The 21,055-nt window shown below is 40.7% G+C and overlaps 1 protein-coding gene across 1 annotated transcript in view; it reads left to right on the top strand.

Annotated features, from left to right (window-relative positions):
• WWTR1 (WW domain containing transcription regulator 1) overlaps positions 1-13,774 on the top strand; it is a 133,892-nt gene extending 120,118 nt beyond the window's left edge. Inside the window, exons 5-7 of the mRNA XM_060099548.1 lie at positions 2,764-2,897; positions 4,583-4,695; positions 10,309-13,774. Coding sequence (XP_059955531.1) covers positions 2,764-2,897; positions 4,583-4,695; positions 10,309-10,493 — 432 coding nt within the window. The 3' untranslated portion in view covers positions 10,494-13,774. The remainder of the gene's footprint in view (positions 1-2,763; positions 2,898-4,582; positions 4,696-10,308) is intronic.
• Positions 13,775-21,055: the final 7,281 nt, after the last annotated feature.

A 21,055-nucleotide genomic window follows, 5' to 3' on the forward strand; every position in this document is an offset into this window, starting at 1 on the left:
AGGGGCCAACATAGCCTTCACAGTGGCTGCTGTGACTTAAGAATAATCTTAGAATAATCTCGAAGAAAGTGTTGCCCCCTCGGAAAACTTTCTAACTCAGACTGGCCTAATTTATATTGCAAAGTTAGTTTTCAGGTATATTCAACACCTTTTCTGTATTCTCTCTCCCAAGTTAGTCATTCCGAGGCGAAAATGATAGTGCGAGCCCCCTACAGGCAGAACAGAGCATTGCCTCTTATGATGCCGTGGGGGTCAAGTCCTCAAAGTAGTTAGGGAAACATCGATGCTGAGGAATGGAACTAAAGTTATCTCTCATTTTAAATAGAGGGGACAGATGTGAAATAGCACCATGAAACATTTTCCCTGATATATAATAGTATAGGTTCTTCCAGCTTTGGTTATTATAAATAGTTCTTTTGAATTTCATTTATATATTTAGCCACACACAAGCATTCTTTTAAAATGCATATTGTATCTAATTGACCTATTCCGAGAGTAATTTAAATGAAGAGGGAAGCTTAAAATATCAGAAACTAGATATTTTTCTTATAATTTAAACATTTTATTTTCATATGATATATCATTAGAGATGACAAATAATTCATATATACATTGTATGTATATATTTTTTCCCCAGTGAAGTTCCAGCAATGATTCTTATTATATTTAAATGCAGACCACCTGGAAACTGCAAATTCAACTAGTGTTCTTAAGATATATGGTGATAAAATTGTGTCACATGTAAAGAAATGCGGCAGTCTCTTCAAGCTGTATGTTTAAATGGGTATCCATTTAGGGGTACACTCCACATTTATTCAGAAAGTTTGGAGAATTGGAATATTCTAGTTACAGTTGATTTTTTGGATAATGAAGGTTATTGCCCAAAGGATCTTTGCATTTACAGTTTATAAAGGACTAGAAATTATATCATTGACTAGCTGTTTTCAGACTGTGGTTTGTGTGTATGAGTCTGTTTGAGAGGTTGGTGGCCTCTGTGCTCTTCACACCAGGTCCAATCCCTGTTATTCTTGTGTGTGAGGCCTCCAGGTAAGCTTTGGTTGGAAGATAAGATTTCTAATGCACACTGCCTACCACATAAAAACAACTATAGGAAATAATTCAGTTTTTCTAGATTTAGACAGAAGGTACTTCCAAGATTGAGATGAAAATCCCCCTTAAAAAAAAAAAACTCCATTTTTTGGTTTGCTTTTTACAGATTACTGAATAAAATTTGTTAGTTAAGTATTTGATTATTTGCAATCCAAATGAACAGAGGTGAACCAAGAGCCCTGTCTAGACAGGGTATTTATTTCAGTATAAGTTAACAATACAGTTTCTTATCAATCAGGTCTTCATGGTTTATAAGAGTTATGCTACCATAACTCTTTGGAACAGTATAATGAACTCTAGTAACCGAAAGTTTTTATGGCCGATGATTTCACTAGACTTGTCTAGACAGCAGTTACTCTCTAAAATCATTGTGTGTCGGGGCTGGAAAGGATCTAACACAGACACTGTAACTTAGATGGTCTAAATATTCTGTTTGCCATTGTACCCATGGTTTTGGGGTTTGAGGGATGGTGAGACCAGTGATTCAGCCTGAGTAGTGGGAAACCGGTAGGCATAAATATGCGACGGGCCTAACTTTGGTTTTGGATGCATGTATAAATATATAAAAGTATTATTCTCTGGAAACAGCAGCAAATTTGAAAGGAATTTGATGTCTGGTCATGTTTGTCAAAATGGGAGAGACTCCCTAGAGGTTATATCTAGAGAAAGTAATTGCAGTCAGATTTGTAACCTTTTGGATTGACTCTCCTTGGCAAAGTAATGCTAGCTTAAAAAAATGCTAGTGTTTTAATTTTTGCTAATGAAATCCATGTGCTATCGAATAGTTAATCGTCAGTGGGATTTGGATTGGATCTGCATGGTTCCCCAAACTTCAGCCATTTTAGTCAACAAAATAATTAGTAAAATAGAAAAACTGATTGACTAACAAGCTTTTAAACTGGTTGTTCTGCTTTCCTGGTTATTGATATAAAACTGCCAGATGTGACTTAATGCAGAACCAGAACTCTGTAACCCCACTGCTTTACTGGCCTATAAGTGGCAAAGACTAGAATGTACCTGCTAGTCCAGAGTACAACTGCTCTGATTGACTTAGATTTGGTCTGAGCACCTGGGGTAAAAATAGCCTTGTCTCTGAGAACGTGTCTTGAGAGGCCCGTATATGATTTGGTTTTTTGTATTTGTTTTTTTTTTTTTTTGGCAGGGGCGTACGTGGGCCTCTCACTGTTGTGGCCTCTCCCATTGTGGAGCACAGGCTCCGGATGTGCAGGCTCAGCGGCCATGGCTCACGGGCCCAGCCGCTCCGAGGCATGTGGGATCTTCCCGGACCGGGGCACGAACCCGTGTCCCCTGCATTGGCAGGTGGACTCTCAACCACTGTGCCACCAGGGAAGCCCTGATTTGGGTACTTTAAGCAATTGGATGGGTTAGATAGTTGTTATGTAAGTGCCTTGAGGGCAAATATTACATGAGCTTCTCATTAACTTTGTGAATGTGAGAAAGTGACTTACACCTATAAGATTTCTTCAGAGAAAGAACACTAATGATTTCCTGATGATTTTGACGTATGAGGAATAAACGTAAAGTGCTTTTGTGTTTGGTGAAAAGTTTTTATGCGAAGCATCCTTTGCCCTGATCCTTATGACAATGAATGAATCACTGTTGCCTCTCCCTCGGACTGTCACGTCTCTGTAGGAAGCCGCCCTCTGTAGACAGCTCCCCATGGAAGCCGAGACTCTAGCCACGGTTCAGGCTGCTGTCAACCCACCCGCCATGACTCCAGACATGAGATCCATCACTAATAATAGCTCGGATCCTTTCCTCAATGGGTAAGTCAACATTTTAGGGCCACTTATTTTTGCTTTCTTTATTATGTGGTTTACAGTATAACAGATCTTTGTTTATGTTGGGAAAAGCTGGGGAGCTTGGAGGATGGGGTTAGGATAGAGGGAGGATGTGGAGGGAGGTGGCAGAAAAAAAGAGTGGAGGAAGAAGTCATCTACCTTTTTAAAAAAAATCTCAAATTAAAAAACTGGTGCTATGGCACGGAGTAAACCCCTAGTCAATAATTTGAAAATGGGGATGAACTTAACGATTTCAATGGGATGGTGTTGTATAGTAATTATTTAGAAGAATCTTGTGGTTTTACGTAGCCAACAGGGGATAAAAGCATGTCATATGGCAAATAAGGGAGCAAAACAATTAAGAGGTGATGTTTGTGGCGAAATGTGAATAAGGTCTATAGTTTAATTAATAGTATGATACATTGTCAGTTCCTGGTGTTGATCACTGTACTATGGTTGTGTACCATGTCCTTGGGGAAGCTGGGTACAGGATGCACAGGAACTCTGTACTCTTTTTACATCTTCTGTGTGAGTCTAAAATTATTTCACACTTTAAAATTTTAATTAAAACAAAGAGGTGTTGTTTTAAAATATGAAATATATGAGCAGAAGGAAAAGGTGATTGAACCAGAAATATCTTCATGAGTAGAAGTAGTCAACCTTAATTGTAGCCTTTTAAACCCAAATAAAAGGCAGTTTTCTATTTCCTGTGTCTTTTCTGCCCTTGCAGAGGCTTCTGGCAAACAAGCAAATACAGTTACAAAAGTTATTAAAAATAGAGAGAGAGATGAAAACAAACAGTAAGGGAAATAATGAAAGAAAGGTGTTTTTAAGTGATTGATTTAAAATACTTCAAACGTACAGAAGAGTATAAAGAATAACTTAAGATTTACCCGTGTACCCAACTCCCACATTTTGCATATTTCCATAGATCTTATTTTTTTTTTGAGTATTACAATTAATACTTAAACCCTTCCCCACCACCACTGAAATCCATTTCTTTCCCGTCTTCCCTCCCTAGTGGTAGCCACTATTTGGAAATTGATGTGTATCCATCACACACATTTATTTTTTATTTTTTCATCACACATATTTTTATATTTCTTATTGCCTGTTAATGTCTGTATCCAGAAACAATATTCAACATCGTTTTCGGTTTTGAAAAAATGTACATACATGGTATCATTGTCTGTATGTAGAACGGTGTTCAAACTGTTATTTTGAGATGAAAAGGGAATCAGTGTCAATTGAGTATGAATGGCCAGTTTATTTTTTGCTTACAATTTATTAATTTCATTGACACAGGGATATATGTTTCAAAATTAAAAGGAAGTGCAAAGTCCACCTCCCTTTGTTATCTGAAGATCGGGCAGGTTGACAGAGCTACACCAGTTGAGGGTCTTCATGACTGTATTTTTTTGTTTGTTTGTTTTTTGTGGTACGCGGGCCTCTCACTGCTGTGGCCTCTCCCGTTACGGAGCACAGGCTCTGGATGCGCAGGCTCAGCGGCCACGGCTCACGGGCCCAGCCGCTCCGCGGCATGCGGGATCCTCCCGGACCGGGGCACGAACCTGTGTCCCCTGCATCGGCAGACGGACTCCCAACCACGGCGCCACCAGGGAAGCCCCATGACTGTATTTTAAGTTTGAAATCCGACTTGTGCTCTGCAGGGGGCCGTATCATTCCAGGGAGCAGAGTACCGACAGCGGCCTGGGGCTCGGCTGCTACAGCGTCCCAACGACCCCCGAGGACTTCCTCAGCAACGTGGAGGAGATGGACACAGGTAGGAGCCAAGCCTGCGAGGACTTGCAGTGGGTTTGCACTTTTTTTTTTTTTGCGGTACGCGGGCCTCTCACTGCTGTGGCCTCTCCCGTTGCGGAGCACAGGCTCCGGACGCGCAGGCTCAGCGGCCATGGCTCACGGGCCCAGCCGCTCCGCGGCATGTGGGATCTTCGCGGACGGGGCACGAACCCCGCCCCGGCATCGGCAGGCGGACTCTCAACCACTGCGCCACCAGGGAAGCCCGGGTTTGCCCTTTTAAATTGTCTCTTTAGTCTTCTCGATTCGTTTCTTGTTTTTTGGGGGTTTTTTTGTTTTTGTTTTTTTTTGGCTACACCGCTCAGCATGCGGGATCTTAGTTCCCTGACCAGGGATGCAGCCTGTGCCCCCTGCATTGGAAGAGCGGAGTCTTAACCACTGGACCGCCAAGGAAGTTCCCTAGTCCTCTCAATTCTAAAATACAACGAGAGACACTTAACCTCAACAACATAAACTGACAGCTGAAAAGCCACTGGAACCCAGGCACTGTTAATAAACTCCAGCCCCTTCCCCATAGTTTATACAAATATAGTTTTATATATGGGCACAGGATTTTAATTTCTGCTTTTTTCCTCTCCCTCCCTCCCTTCCTTCCTTTTGCTTGTCCTTGCTTCATATTACCCCTTTCCTCACAATTCCATTAACATACCACTGTCTGCCTTGCCATTCTTCCACAATGGAATATTTATGCTTTTCTACCTTTTGGTTGTAATGTACAGGCCACCAGTATGCAAATTTTTTCATGTCATTAACTGCATTTGGGAAGTAATTGGCAGTGGGCATTTGGAAAGTTAAGCAACTCAGAGGATTCTAAAATGTCAGCTCCAAATCCTAACAGGGTAACAGTGTCCTCCCTCAGCAGTTAAATTTAACATAGTTCCTGGCCTGCCCTGCCTTCAGGCTAGGCCTCAGCTGGCTTCCCGGTTACCTCCTTTTCACCATTTCTCTAGGAGCGATGCCTCCAAATTTGGTCTAGACTGAATTATCAAAGTCCTAAACTCCCAGAAGATATTCTGAAACCAAAATTAAATGACAGCTAACAACAAGGACCTACTGTATAGCACAGGGAACTATATTCAATATCTTGAAATAACCTATAATAGAAAAAAAATCTGAAAAAGACTATCTATATAAATATCTATATCTATATAAATATCTGTATCTATACCTATATCTATATCTACATCTATAGATGTACAACTGAATCACTTTGCTGCACACCTGAAACCAACACAACATTGTAAATCAACTATACTTCAATTAAAAAAAAAACCCTGAAAAGGGACTTAAAAGAAATTAAATAATAGCTGATGTATCCCCTCTTTGGAGCTGTTCATGTTAGTTTCTCCTCCATCGTCACTGTTGAAAGAAAATCGTTCTGGGATGAAATGATTGCTTTCCCCAGTGCTGTGGTCCAGAGCGCCCGTGTTGTTACCCTCCGCTCCTCGATGACTGAACTTTGTGCTCTAAAACTACAAAAGTCAAACTTCAGACAAAACTACTAAAGTCAAAGTCAGACAAAAGTCAAACTCAGCCAGAAGGTTGGAGCAGCTGTTCCGGGCTCTCCGTGCAGCCCGTCATCTACTTGTTGAGAGAATTGCACAGACTGTCTTGTGAGGAGTCACACAGGAATAGTTTGAACTGTTTGTTTTGTTATTCTTCAATTTATTACTTCAGCCTTCTCCCTCCCTTCCTGCTTCCCTCCCTCCCTCTCTTCATCCCTCTCTTTATTTTGCGGTGTGAGATTTATCTTGCCCTCTTCGGACCTGCCTGGTGAAGTGGCTCCTTCCTATGTTTAATAATTGTTTGCTTTCATCTTTTAAACACTGGGAAGCCAGTAAAGATAAAAAGCAAAGTTAAATAAGAAATGACTCAGGAGATCTCAATCCAAGCTTGACATTTAAAAATAAAAGAAGATGGAATCTATTCTATGGCTTTTTAAAATGACATTGAGTGGAGAAGTAGGGAATGTTTTTGAAGCCAAAATGTAGAATTAAGTGGTGTCCTGAAAAGAACATAGTCTCTGCAGTCAGGCAACCTGAGTTGGATCTTTGCTTCTCTACTTCTTAGTAATGACTTTGGGTAAGTGACATAACCTCCCAGGGGCCTCAGATTTCTCACCTATAAAGTAGGAGTAATGTGCTTACCTTGTAGAGTTGTGAGGGCTCATGAGGTCACAGAGCTTGGCACAAAGTTGTCTTCTCCTTCTAAGAAGGATGAAGTAATGTACAAATTGGTCTTGTTAAATGTTAGGGCTCCAGGTCAATCTGGTGTAGTGAGTGTCAGCCGGTTGGGTTTAGGGTCACATCTGTGAAGCCTTTATAGGGAGTGGGCATAAACCCCCTCAAGGGGAGAAATGTAATTACTTTTTCAGGAACAAGTTGAGGAAAAGCTGAGCTCAAGCGTGGCTGGCAAAGATCTAGTAGACCCACTGATCACATGCTAAATGGGAACAAGCCAGCTGAACACTCCCTTTGTAAAATACACATGGAAACAACAGCTGGACATAGTGTGAGGATAGAGTAGAGGGAATAACAGGAGCAAAGGCTGGAAGTCATCCACCTTCCAGAATATTCTGCAATAATCACACCCTTTTAAGAATTGCTTGTTTTTTTTTTTTTGTCTGACCCACTTTTCACTCATTCATTCATTCATTTTTATTATCTATGCAGATATGCATCCTTTATATTTTAATTGAAGAATAGTTTCCGTATAATATTATATAAGTTACAGGTGTACAATACATTGTTTCACAATTTTTAAAGGTTATACTCCATTTATAGTTATTGTAAAATATTGGCTATATTCCCCATGTTGTACAGTATGTCCCACTTTTTAAATGGATAAAACTGCAAAGACCCAAAAAATTACTATGAGTTTGCAGAGTTGCTCCAAAGAGAGAGATTTTAAGATAGTTAACCTTATTGAAGAGCCTTAACTAGTCTCCTCATGCTTTCCATGCCCGAGGAGAAAGGATAAGAGGAATTCTTTAAAACAGAGAGATTTTATTTGGTTAAAAAATGAATTCTTCTTCTTTTTTTTTTTTTTTTTTTTTGCGGTACGCAGGCCTCTCACTGCTGTGGCCTCTCCCGTTGAGGAGCACAGGCTCCAGACGCGCAGGCTCAGTGGCCGTGGCTCACGGGCCCAGCCGCTCCGCGGCATGTGGGATCCTCCCGGACCAGGGCACGAACCCGTGTCCGCTGCATCGGCAGGCGGACTCTCAACCACTGCGCCACCAGGGAAGCCCAAAAAATGAATTCTTTTTTTTTTTTTTTTTAATTTTATTTATTTATGGCTGTGTTGGGTCTTCGGTTCTGTGCGAGGGCTTTCTCTAGTTGTGGCAAGCGGGGTCCACTCCTCATCGCGGTGCACGGGCCTCTCACCATCGCGGCCTCTCTTGTTGCGGAGCACAGGCTCCAGATGCGCAGGCTCAGTAATTGTGGCTCACGGGCTTAGTTGCTCCACGGCATGTGGGATCTTCCCAGACCAGGGCTCGAAACCGTGTCCCCTGCATCGGCAGGCAGATTCTCAACCACTGCGCCACCAGGGAAGCCCAAAAATGAATTCTTGACTTATTAAAAAGTTAAAATGGGAAATCAGTAGAGATGAATAATTCTAACTGGAGATGAAGAAAAAAAGACATCCAGCACTTTATTTTTTATTTTTTTATTTTTTGCTGTACGCAGGCCGCTCACTGTTGTGGCCTCTCCCGTTGCAGAGCACAGGCTCCGGACACACAGGCTCAGCGGCCATGGCTCACGGGCCCAGCTGCTCCGCGGCATGTGGGATCTTCCTGGACCGGGACATAAACCCGTGTCCCCGGCAGGCGGACTCTCAACCACTGCGCCACCAGGGAAGCCCCATCCAGAACTTTAGATCAGCTGATTTTTCAGGGCAGATAATTTTTTAAAGCCTCATTTCCATTTGTTACACTCCAGTGGATAGAAAAAAGTTATTTTGGATTTTCTTTTCTAAACTAATGTTGTTTTTCAAGTCAGTAACACAACAGCATTGAGGTCATGTTGAACTCGATTTAACTTTTAAAATACTGCCTTTTGCAATGAAAATCCTATAAAATAGTCCTAAGAGTCATTGATATTTTATGAGTTATAGAAAAGCCATCAAGTTTTACTGTCACCAAAATGCAAGTTTGAGTATTTTTCCCTCATCACTCAGAAAAATGTAATTTTTCTCCTTGGAAAATGCATATGGTTAAAATGAGTTTTCTCCTGTTTTGCTCAGAATAGTGAAATTCCTAAGCAGGCTTTTCAGGAAGGCTACCGTACTTGTAGGACACAAAAGCTAATTTAATAAGTTTCTTAAAAGTGATTCCATGGTGAAAGCTGGCCATAGTTTTCAATGTACCTCAGACTGTGAGGTGTATTTTATCCCTTCAGAAAATTGGTTGGGGTTCTTGGAATAAGCCAGTTGCTCTGATATTATGTAATTAAATGTGATTGAGTTCCCGGGTTTTTCTTTCTCTCAGCACAATCAACAAGCAACGTGTTTTTGTATTTTCCTAAGTGTGTATGTATGAAAGAAGCCCAGAGCCATGGATGTGTGGCAGATATTATATGGCACCTAACTCCAATTTGTGAAGGTGCTATAATCCCAATTTCAGACAGGTGAAGTGTGTCTAAGTTTACACAGCTAAAAAGCTCCATCTCCTGGCACAATTGTCCGTACGTTTTCTCCTATACTATCATTCATGAAGAACATGTATTCCACATGTCATATCCCAGACACTTAACTTTCCTCTGGAACAGCATTTGCTCAACTAGGTTCTATAGACTCTAGTTCTATTAGGATATAAATTCTGTCAAAATTGCATTCGATGATAAAATGGCTTTAGGTCATAGTGGCTTAAGCAAAATATATCAGACTTCCTTATTACAAGACTTCTCAGAACCTTAGTAAGCTCCCATGCGCTGTGACTCATACGCATTGTGAGAAGGGTAGATATTTGTGGGCTGTATGTGTGTGTGGAGTGGGGGGGCGGTGAACTGCAGCACCCACTCTCTAAAATACTTTGAAAATTATCCCTAGAGTCCTCCATGAAGATAGCTTTTTAAACACGTGGTTAAAAGAAACTCCTCACTACTGTCTTTGAACATAAAGATGGATGATATGGGCAAATTTGAGCTTACAGTTAAATCATTGGATTATAGCTCTGTGATAAGGTTTTTATGACAGGCAGGGCCTCTCTGCTCAAACCAGCTCTTCATGCCATTGTCATGAGAAGTCATTGATTGTAGGTCAGATCCACAGCACCCTCTCATTTGCTCCTTTCCTGTTTCCCTGGATTTACCCATTCTGGACAATGTCTACCCAGAACAATGAAAGGTTCACCCGGCATCTCTGCATCTCTTAGGAGTGAGCATCACCAATCCCGTTTCAATAATGTGGTAGCTGAAATTTTGCACAGAGATGAAATATTTTATACCTGCAGGAATAAAATCTTCTGGTGGAGTGTAGACACAGGGGAAAGGAAGATGAGAGTCATGTTGACACTTGAATTTGTCCCTCTTTCAAGAGCTCTAAAAAAGAATTAAAATGGTCTCATTTCATTCTGTTATAGGAGAAAATGCAGGACAGGCACCCATGAACATCAACCCTCAGCAGACCCGTTTCCCTGATTTTCTTGACTGTCTTCCGGGAACAAATGTTGATCTAGGAACTTTGGAATCTGAAGATCTGATCCCCCTCTTCAATGATGTAGAATCTGCTCTGAACAAAAGCGAGCCTTTTCTAACCTGGCTGTAATCAGTACCATTGTAGCTTGGATGCAGCCGTGACCTGACATTTCCTGGGCCTCTTGGAAACAGCGATGGAGCAGGGCAAGTCTGCAGGTGTGCCGCTTACTGCCTCCGGGACGCATGCTCCCTCCTTTCCTTGTGGCCAGGTTAATCATTGCCTGGAGTTGATTGACGGTAACGTAAGTTAAACATAAATAAACATTCTGTTTTCATTTTCTGCAAGCCTGTCTTCCTGTGATGGGTTATGCAGAATTGTTTCAGCAGAATTGATTACGCAGAATTGCTTCTCTGCGTTCCTTTCTGCTGCCCCATGACTAAGCTTTATGGGTGTTAGCTGAAATTTATACATCAATTGATTATAAACCATGTAAAGCTGACCACAGGCAGTGACTTCTGACAGGCGGCTCGGTCCAGGAAATGTATACAAAATTCAACCTGATGTACAGTTTCAAAAACTGTATTGATGACATTAGTACCAAATGCTTTAAAAAAATATTTAACTTGAGCTTTAAAAATCATTGTACAGATAGTAAAATTCTGCTGTTTGGAATACACTGTAGTCTGGGATCCATGCTGGTTCTGTTGGTTCTTATTACCCTGTATTCACAAAGGCACACACAGTCCTATTGTAGTTTATCCTTTAGCATTTTACTGCACAGCATCTAGCCAGCTAGCCCTTCCAGTAGGAGAGCAACAGCAGCATTAGTCACAGCTCCTACACTAAGATCTTATGAAAGAGACCGGTTTGGTACTAATTATGAACATCTATAAAACAAAGGTTTTTAAAATTACAAGTTGGATTTTATTTTTAAACTGCAGCTTAGAACTCAGTGTTTATTTTATGAAGCACTATCATTTTGTAGCTGATGACAAAGGGCAGTCAAATATTTTTGATAAATCAGTGACAACTGTATTTTTGTCTTTTGAAACCGTTCTGAAAACATCAGGACCACATAGCTTTCAACCTGATGGCACGCACAGTAAGCTGTTGCTTTTAAAATTCCAAAGCCTTGTCGGTTTTGCTTCTTTCAAGATTTCAAGGGTTTAAAATAATCTTATCTATGAAACTGTTTGAAGGATGAAGCAGATCTCTGACATGTAAAAAAATGCCCCCTGAGGGTGTATGGTGGAGACATGTTTCTGAAGTCACTAATGTTGATTCCTGAGTATATTATCCTAACCTTGTTTGCTACAGTTGGTATAAAAAGGCATGAAATATGTACTCAATACCTCTTATGTAACCAAAACCGTTTTTTATTAGCTTTTAAGGACTGAGAGAGAGCATTGGGTTTGCCTGGCATGCACCCTGCCTGCATTGCCAATGAAGTCCTCAACTGTTTAATATTTTGAACGGACATTATTTATAATCTATGAATTTAATATCTTTTTTTGAGAGACATTAATAATGCAGGTCTCTGAGAGGAACCTTTCCATTCCCAAGGGGCTTATTTGCTGGGGGTCTGAGATCCTTTTCGATCTACCAAAAGATAGATGGCAGAATACATCTTATCTTGTTGGAAAGAAAGCAAGTGTAAAGGTCAGAGATGAAGTAGTAAAGTTAGGGAATATAGTGGAAAGGCTGTTAGGTGTGAAATGGAAATAGACAAGCTATAGTACCCCAAAAGCAAGACGGGCAGGAGGTATGAGGTGCCCCCAAAGAGCAAAGCAACAATTTTCTCCTACAGTCTTTGTACCAAAAGACTGTTGTAGAAGAAAAGAAGGCTTCGGTGCACTTTATGTGGGAGAAGGAGGGGCAGGGTTAGTGTTGCCCTGTCTACGCTGATGTTAAGTGTGTAGGTGGACAAGACCATAAACCTACCATTGCTTCCAACACAATGAAGTGACTTTTTTCCCCTGAAGGACCCATGGTTTCTGTTCCTCTGATTCCTTCTCTCTCTCTCTCTCTCTCTCTCTCTCTCAGTGCTCTGAGAGAGATGGGGGTAGATGTTTCTTTTGCTACTAAATTGAAGGGAGCACTATGTCTTTTCCTCTTGTGTTAGCAATAATTGCAAAAAGCATTGTACATTCTTTCTAAGAAAAAGCAAAAAAAAAAAAAGTCAAAAACAAGGGACCTAGTAAAACTGAGCAGTGTTACTGTATTTTTAAAAAATATTTTTATAGACTCATTTTCAGGTTATTAAACATAAAAGAAACAGATACCCCTCTCTTTTTAAAGCAGTTAAAACATCGATGATTTGTATTATCAATTTTTAGAAGTAATTTCCTAGTAAGCTTGTGGCATTAGAAAATACTAGAAGAATTTTTTTTAGTGAAATTAGTTGGAACATTTATTAGTGAACATAACAATTATTTTTCCAGAATTAAATATGGACCCTGACTACGTGTGTACTAATAAATGAAGCCAGATATAATTTTGGTTGTTATTTTTAAGGCCATAAAATATGGCCTTTGTTAAAGAACACTAAAGCTAGAAATCTAAAGAACAACTTTTAAAAGGCTCTTTCCTATTATTGTAAGTGTTAAAACCCCTGCAGAATTCATGATAAGGTGCTATTTATACTATATTTCTTATTATAAAAGAACTGCCACAATATCTCATCTTTTTAGTCCTAAATCAATCAATCACTTTCAACATTTCATCCAATAATTTTGCCAGAGAAAAGGCAGATTAAAAATTGCAATTAAAGAATAATTTCAGAGATCTTTCAAGGTTTTTTTTTTCCCCTGATAAAACACATTTTCTTGAAGTAAATACATTGTCAAAACCTATTTGCAATTCTGTGAAATCTTAGTAATTGTTAGTGTTTCACCATAGAATTTAGGATGTGAAATGCCATTTCTTTTCACTGATGATACAATATACATGAAAACAGAGTAAAACATTTAGCTTGCTGGGATACTGCTGACTCCAGCTTGGGAGAAAAGCTCTCTGTAGAGGAAGGTGATCTGGAGTGAGTTCTGTTAGTGACAAGTTGTGTTCTCATGACATAATTCGAAAGTAACTTCCGAAAGTGCAACTTTTATGAAAAATAAAAGCTGTTAAAAGGAAACTGTAGATTAATTTAATTGGGAAAATGGGTGATTGACAGAGACCGTTTCCCTAACACACTACATCATTTATGTGTTAGTATTTTAACTTTTTAAAAAATTATTTCTACATTTTGTAATATGACATATGTGTGTTTATTTTTAATTTAGATTGCTATACATACAGAAAGTATGCAGAAAAATCAGTCAGATCAAACCATTTTAACTGGAGTTTGGTACTGGTTTTTACTTCTCTGATTCTGTATAAGAAAAATAAATACGGTTGAATTTCCACTTGGAGCCTTTATCTCGTCATTATTTGTGTGTGTTCCTTTTACTGAGGGCTTTGGGTGGTACTGAAGAAAGGCTTATGTAACCCTCCTGGCAGACAATGAAAGTAATAAAATTTTGTAGGCAAACATTTTTTTGGCTCAAATGCCTGGTCTTCAGTATTCTAAATATCCACAGAATTCTGGTTTCTACTTTATTTGAAGTAACTCACTGAGACTTTAAAAGAGATATATATATATATATATATATATATATATATATATATATATGTATAATTTTTTTTTTCTAAATCACACAGTCCTTCCAACACCCTCACAGATTTGACTGAGACATCAGAACTATAGGATTCTTAGGCGTTCCTCTGTTATTAACAATAAGCTGTGGCTTCTCGTCAAAACTAAAAAACAGCTCATCATTCATTCTGAGTGTAGGCTTGTGACTGTATTTTCTCTGTCTGTTGAGTCCCTTGATTCTTGCTGTGGTGATACCTTATGAGGTGAGGGCACTCTTAATAGCAGAGTGTTTTTAAGCAGAAGCATTCAGCTAAACAACAGAAAGAAGAGATCCTGGTGGAAACAACTTAGCCACAGTCCAGAGTCTAAGTCTCAAGCATCATTTTAAAAGCTGTATTTCATCATCACTTTTTTTTTAAATTTAGTTTTGGCTGCGTTGGGTCTTCGTTGCTGCGCGCGGGCTTTCTCAAGTTGCAGCGAGCGGAGGCTACTCTTCGTTGTGGTGCGCCTGCTTCTCATTGCAGTGGCTTCTCTTGTTGTGTAGCACGAGCTCTAGGCACACAGGCTTCAGTAGTTGTGGCTCCTGGGTCTAGGGCGCAGGCTCAGTAGTTGTTGCTCTGCGGCATGTGGGGTCTTCCTGGACCAGGGATCAAACCCATGTCCCCTGCATTGGCAGGCAGATTCTTTTTTTTTTTTTTTTGCTTTCAAAATATAATCTAATTAAATATTGAACAATACAATGTTAAAAAAGACAATTTATTATGGAAAGAGAATCACACAAAGCATTCATTTTGTATATGTCCTTAACACTGTTGATAGTATTTCTGGCCCAGAGTCATTGAGTTTCAAATATATGTCCTGCTTCCAATACATTTCAGTCAATTCTGAGTTTTCTTTTTCTTTTTTTTTTTTAACCTCTTTATTGGAATATAATTGCTTTACAATGGTGTGTTAGTTTCTGCTTTATAGGCAGGCAGATTCTTAAACACTGCACCACCAGGGAAGTCCCTCATCATCACTTTTAAGGTACCAGGGGCTCATTGTTGAAAGTGTTATAAATACCAACATGTATAAAGTAAAAAGTGAAAGTTCTCTATCTTTCAAATCTCACAGGAGATCGATGGATTTGTGTCGTGCACACAAAGACACGCTCTTTTCTTATAGCATTTTCAAGAGTTCAATACTTAGACAGGAAGATGAGAAACTGATATTTTAATACGACTCTAATCCCCATAAATAACACCATTTCAACAAGCATGTTCGTTTCTGCTCAACCAGAGGGCCTGATATTTCCACTATTAAGATTACAGACTGTTTCCAGAAAAAGGGCCCCCTCAAATATCTTACCTGGGTAATGACGATATGACTAGTTAGGCTATAAATGGAGAAAATGATGGGATTAGCAGACATTAACAGTCACTAAACACCTGCACCCCAGGAGAATCCATTTATGGAATTATCATAGAGTAAAATAAGAGCTTCAGAGAATGAGAACAAGGGAAAGGTTAATGGGGAACAGTGAGTCCAGCACATTCCATGCAGCACTGAAGGTCCTGGAGAAGGGGGTGTGTGGGCAGTCTCCTTTACAAATTTGCCCTGGGCTTCACTTCCTACAACCAGTTAAGAAGGTCAGTACCATGTCTCTATGAATTAACATCTTGGCCTTAGCCAAGTTTCTAGGGTTGTGCAACTTCAGTTTCTTTACATGTAAATTGGCTATAACAGTTTTAAAAAGGGGGTTACAATGAGAGGGTGGTGAAGATCAAGAGAAGTGACATGTAGAATTCTCAGTAATTCAAAAATGGTCAATAAGTGTTCATTTCCTTCTTTTTTGGGTGAGCTTTTCCCTCTCTTCTTCCCAGGCCACATTTTTCTCAACAGCATTTACCACCATCTAACAGTAAGATGTCACTGTCTCCCCCATTAGCCTGTCAGTGCTGTGAGAGCAGAGATTTTTTTTTCTTTAGCGTCTAGCACCTTGAACCATAGCTGGTACACTGTTCAAAAATATTTTCAGAACATCTGTTGGATGAAGGAATATGTTTGTGAGAATTTGTCTTTCACACTGCAACCCTTCCTGTGGACGGCACTATCTTTGATTGACTTGTTTGCTCGCACTTCTATGTCTTGAATGAAAGAGGCTTCTGGAACGTGTTCCTCAACGGGGAAATATTAGAAAAAAATGGATTCTTTGGAAAGATGGCCAAACCTGCCTGCTGAGAAATTATTTGCTGAGTGATCAGCTGGGCCGAGTTGCCATTAGAGGGCAGCAGATGGCTTTGTCATGTGTGGTGACCAACGCCAGGAGAGGCTGGGGAAGGAGTGGGGACATCACGGGAGCAGGAAATAGAAGGACATACAGAATACTGATATTTTTGTTAACCTTCTTTGCACTCGCCTATATATCCCTTGCCAGGAAGAGCTATAGCTTTTGAGTGAGAATAAAGTTATTTTTAAGTGCATAGGAAAAAAAAGGAAAAAATATGGCATTCTCACAGCAAGGTTTATAGTGGAGTCAATGGATCACCTGCCTCAGATTATGCTAAGATGTCAGCGTAGAATGTGACTTTCCTTGACTTCCCGAATCTGACCGAGGCTGAGGGCTGGGAATCTGCATTTATTTAGCAAACTTGCAGGTGATTCTAGTGGACTCTCAGGTTTGAGGACCACCACACCGGATGAGTAGTCTCTAAACTTTTCTATCATGGAACCCCAAGGTATGTATGTTTGCCTGCTCATTTCTCTATTTGTAAGTTATAGACATAGATGTTGTCCTAATGTATCTTGTACATTATAAAACATTTCACAAAAATGGAAATTTTGAAAGGTTGAAAAAACATCTGTTAAATTTTATATATGAACTTCCCACGCCACATTTTGGATGACAGGATAAGGATAATTCATGCTGATGAAATGCTGTTTATCTGATCTGCAGGCTGATTGTGATGGCACAGTATTCGTTTTCTCAACGTCAACAGGCATGAGGCAACATGATTATCCATAGAGGTTTTATTTCTGCTCCAAGGAGTCACTGGGAATTCTCTCTCTCCTTCTCCTTCGCCCCAGAATTCACATTGGGTGCTGGGGAGAGTTGTCATGTTCACCCTCTTCCCCAACCTGATGCCCTGAGTGCAACTTCTGGGTGGGAAACTGAGTGTGGATTGGTCGGTGTGTCTGCATCATAGAGCCCAGCAATGCCCAGGAACTTACACACACACACACACACACACCCTCTGGAACAAGTTGCAAAATCATCTGCTATGAAACTCTGCCTACAAAAAGCTTTAAATTTGTGATTAAATTTGACTCTTTACTTTCTCAGGTCAAAGGTCTCTTTGAGAACATAATGAAACCTATGAATTTTCTCTCCAGGATGGGGGCTAAACATTACTCCTCTGACTGCATACGCCACTTCAGAGGGTGTGACAATGTCTGGAGTTCTCACAGTGGGGACTCTGAACCAACAGCATCAGTGTTTCCTGGGAACTCACTAGACATACTTCACCCTCAGAGCGCACTGAATCAGACACTGTGCGGTGGGAAGAAGCCCTCCAGGTATGTTTGGTGAATAGTCAAGTTTGGAAACACTCCAGAGCAATGGTTCTCAAAACTGCCTCCTTATTAGAATCACCTGGTGAGTTTAAGAAAAAAAAAGCACTGATGCCTGGGCTTCAATCTCCTTTAATTAAATCAGTATCTCTGGAGGTGAGGCCTGGACATTGGGATTTTTTTAAAATTAATTTTTATTGGAGTATAGTTGATGTACAATGCTGTGTTAGTTTCTGCTGGACAGCAAAGTGAATCAGTTATACATAGACATATATCCACACTTTTTTAGACTCTTTTCCCATATAGGCCATTTCAGAGTATTGAGTAGCATTCCCTCTGCTATACTGTAGGTCCTTATTAGTTATCTATTTTATATAGATTAGTTATCTATTTAGATAGATAGTAGTGTGTCCATGTCAATCCAAATCTCCCAATTCATCCCCTCTCCCCCCGTCTTCCCTTGGTAACCATAAGTTTGTTTTCTACATCTGTGACTCTTATTTCTGTGTTGTAAATAAGTTCACTGTACCATTTTTTTAGATTCTACATATAAGTGACATCATATTTGTCTTTCTCTGATTTACTTCACTCAGTATGACAATCTCTAGGCCCATCCATGTTGCTGCAAATGGCGTTATTTTGTTCTTTTTTATGGCTGAGTAATATTCCATTGTATATATGTACCATTTAGGTTGCTTCCGTGTCCTAGATATTGTAAATAGTGCTGCAACGAACATTGGGGTGCATGTATCTTTTCAGATTATGCTTTCCTTTGGATATATGCCCAGGAGTGGGATTGCTGGATCATATGGTAGCTCTATTTTTAGTTTTTTTAAGGAACCTTCATACTGTTCTCCATAGTGTCTGCACCAACTTACATTCCCACCAACAGTGTAGGAGGGTTCCCTTCTCTCCACACCGACTCCAGCATTTATTGTTTGCAGATTTTTTGGTGATGGCCATTTTGACTGGTGTGAGGGGACACTGGGATTTTAAAAAGCTCTCCAAGGAGTTAAGCTCTGTGGACCCAGATTTTAATAAGGTAGGCTCTTCAGAGCAAACTAGTTCCTCCTACAGAGGAACTTTGAATGGCCTGACTCATCGCTCTCATTTACCAGCGAGGAAACTGAGGCCTGGAGCTTTCCCCAAGGCCGCACAGGTACTGACTGTCTCGAGCAGCATCCAGCTCTCCACCGTTCCCTGTTCCAGGAGGGGCCACACACTGAAACAGAGAACCGGTCACGTTCCTGAGGAAGTCTGGACAGGGAAGATGTGCGTGTTCAGCAGTAGCTGAGATCTCTGCATTTGCTGAAGCAAATCATTGACATCAACTCCCAGATGTTTTTATTCTTTAGTCCACTGTCTGCAGTACCTGCTGCCCATTTGCACGGAACTCAGCTCCTGGCGCTTTCTTGAGAATGAGCTTAACCTGTGCCTGGCTGGTGGAAAGCAGCGGAGCTGGAGTGCGGTGAGGGGGTGGTCTTGGTGTTGACACTTGCGGGTGTCAACTACCATACGACCCAGCAATCCCACTACTGGGCATATACCCTGAGAAAACCATAATTCAAAAAGAGTCATGTACCACAATGTTCATGGCAGCTCTATTTACAATAGCCAGGACACGGAAGCAACCTAAGTGTCCACTGACAGATGAATGGATAAAGAAGATGTGGCACATATATACAATGGAATATTACTCAGCCATAAAAAGAAACGAAATTGAGTTATATGTAGTGAGGTGGATGGACCTAGAGTCTGTCATACAGAGTGAAGTAAGTCAGAAAGAGAAAGACAAATACCGTATGCTAACACATATATATGGAATTTAAGGAAAAAAATGTCATGAAGAACCTAGGGGTAAGACGGGAATAAAGACACAGACCTACTAGAGAATGGACTTGAGGATATGGGGAGGGGGAGGGGTAAGCTGGGACAAAGTGAGAGAGTGGCATGGACATATATACACTACCAAACGTAAAATAGATAGCTAGTGGGAAGCAGGCGCATAGCACAGGGAGACCAGCTCAGTTCTTTGTGACCACCTAGAGGGGTGGGATAGGGATGGTGGGAAGGAGGGAGACGCAAGAGGGAAGAGATATGGGAACATATGTATATGTATAACTGATTCACTTTGTTATAAAGCAGAAACTAGCACACCGTTGTAAAGCCATTATACTCCAATAAAGATGTAAAAAAAATAACAAAATTTTGATATTTCAGTTTTACAATGGAACTTTAAGTTAGCATAAGAAAGCATCCCTTCCTAGGTGCTTTTAGAAGAATTAGGGAGGTAGGGAGCACAGGGCTGAGAGTGTGGACTCTCACCCTCAAATAGTCCGACTCTCTGGGTTTATTTTATTCTTTCTTTCTTTTTTTTTTTTTTTTTTTTTTTTGCTGTACGTGGGCCTCTCACTGTTGTGGCCTCTCCCATTGCGGAGCACAGGCTCCGGACGCACAGGCCCAGCGGCCATGGCTCACGAGCCCAGCCGCTCCGCGGCATGTGGGATTCTCCCGGACCGGGGCACGAACCCGTGTCCCCTGCATCAGCAGGCGGATTCCCAACCACTGCGCCACCAGGGAAGCCCTATTCTTTCTTTATTGTTGGCCGTGCCTCGAGGCATGCGGGATCTTAGTTCCCGAACCAGGGATAAAACTGTGCCCCCTGCAGTGGAAGCTCTGAGTCCTAACCACTGGACCGCCAAGGAAGTCCCTTTTTTATTTATTTTTCACTTTTTTTTCCGACTCTCTGGGTTTAGATCCTGGACTTCCCACTTGCTTTTTATGAGGTCCTAGGGAATTTATTTTTTCTAAGCTTCACTTTAGTCTTATACAAAATGGGCTAATCGTAGTTTCTTTACCTTAGAGTTGTATCAAATAAAAACACACGTAGGCTTAGAAAGGGGGAAACTTTATTCAAAAGGACTATTGCAATGGGAAAATCACCAATCTCAGGAACCTGCAGGCATCTCAAAAACAAATCAAAAAGGCTTTTCTTTTATGGGAGGGGTAAGCAGACCTTCGCAGCAATGGGAAGTTGGGTGAGCAAGGGGGCTTGATGGTCGGGAGTCTGACAGGAATGGCGTCTCACTGTGGTCAGCCCATTCCCCGGATAAGCTGATAAAGGGACAGTTGAGTGCTTGCCCAGGCTTAGGAGCAAGCAGAGTTCAGCGTCCTGTGAGGAGGAGAGGAGGGTCACTAAAGCTTGGTCAAGACAAAGAAGCAGGGAAGATATTGGCCGTTGTGGACACTTGGCTGGTTGTTTTGAGGATTAAGTGAAATTCTCCACGCATATCACTTACCAAGATTTCTGGGTATATACGGTGAATGCCGAGGTTTTTTTTTTTATTACAAATGTTTGATTCTAAAATGCGTGAGAGTAGCTTTTTCTTTCTCTTGAGCGGAATAATTTATTCATGGCGCCACAACAAGGATAACAGTCTATTCAGTGAGCATTTACTATGTTCCAGGCCCAATGGTGGGAAGAGGTACAAACACTGATGAGTCAGAG

This window comes from Mesoplodon densirostris, chromosome 5 (assembly GCF_025265405.1).
Source record: "Mesoplodon densirostris isolate mMesDen1 chromosome 5, mMesDen1 primary haplotype, whole genome shotgun sequence".
NCBI classification, from domain to species: domain Eukaryota; kingdom Metazoa; phylum Chordata; class Mammalia; order Artiodactyla; family Ziphiidae; genus Mesoplodon; species Mesoplodon densirostris.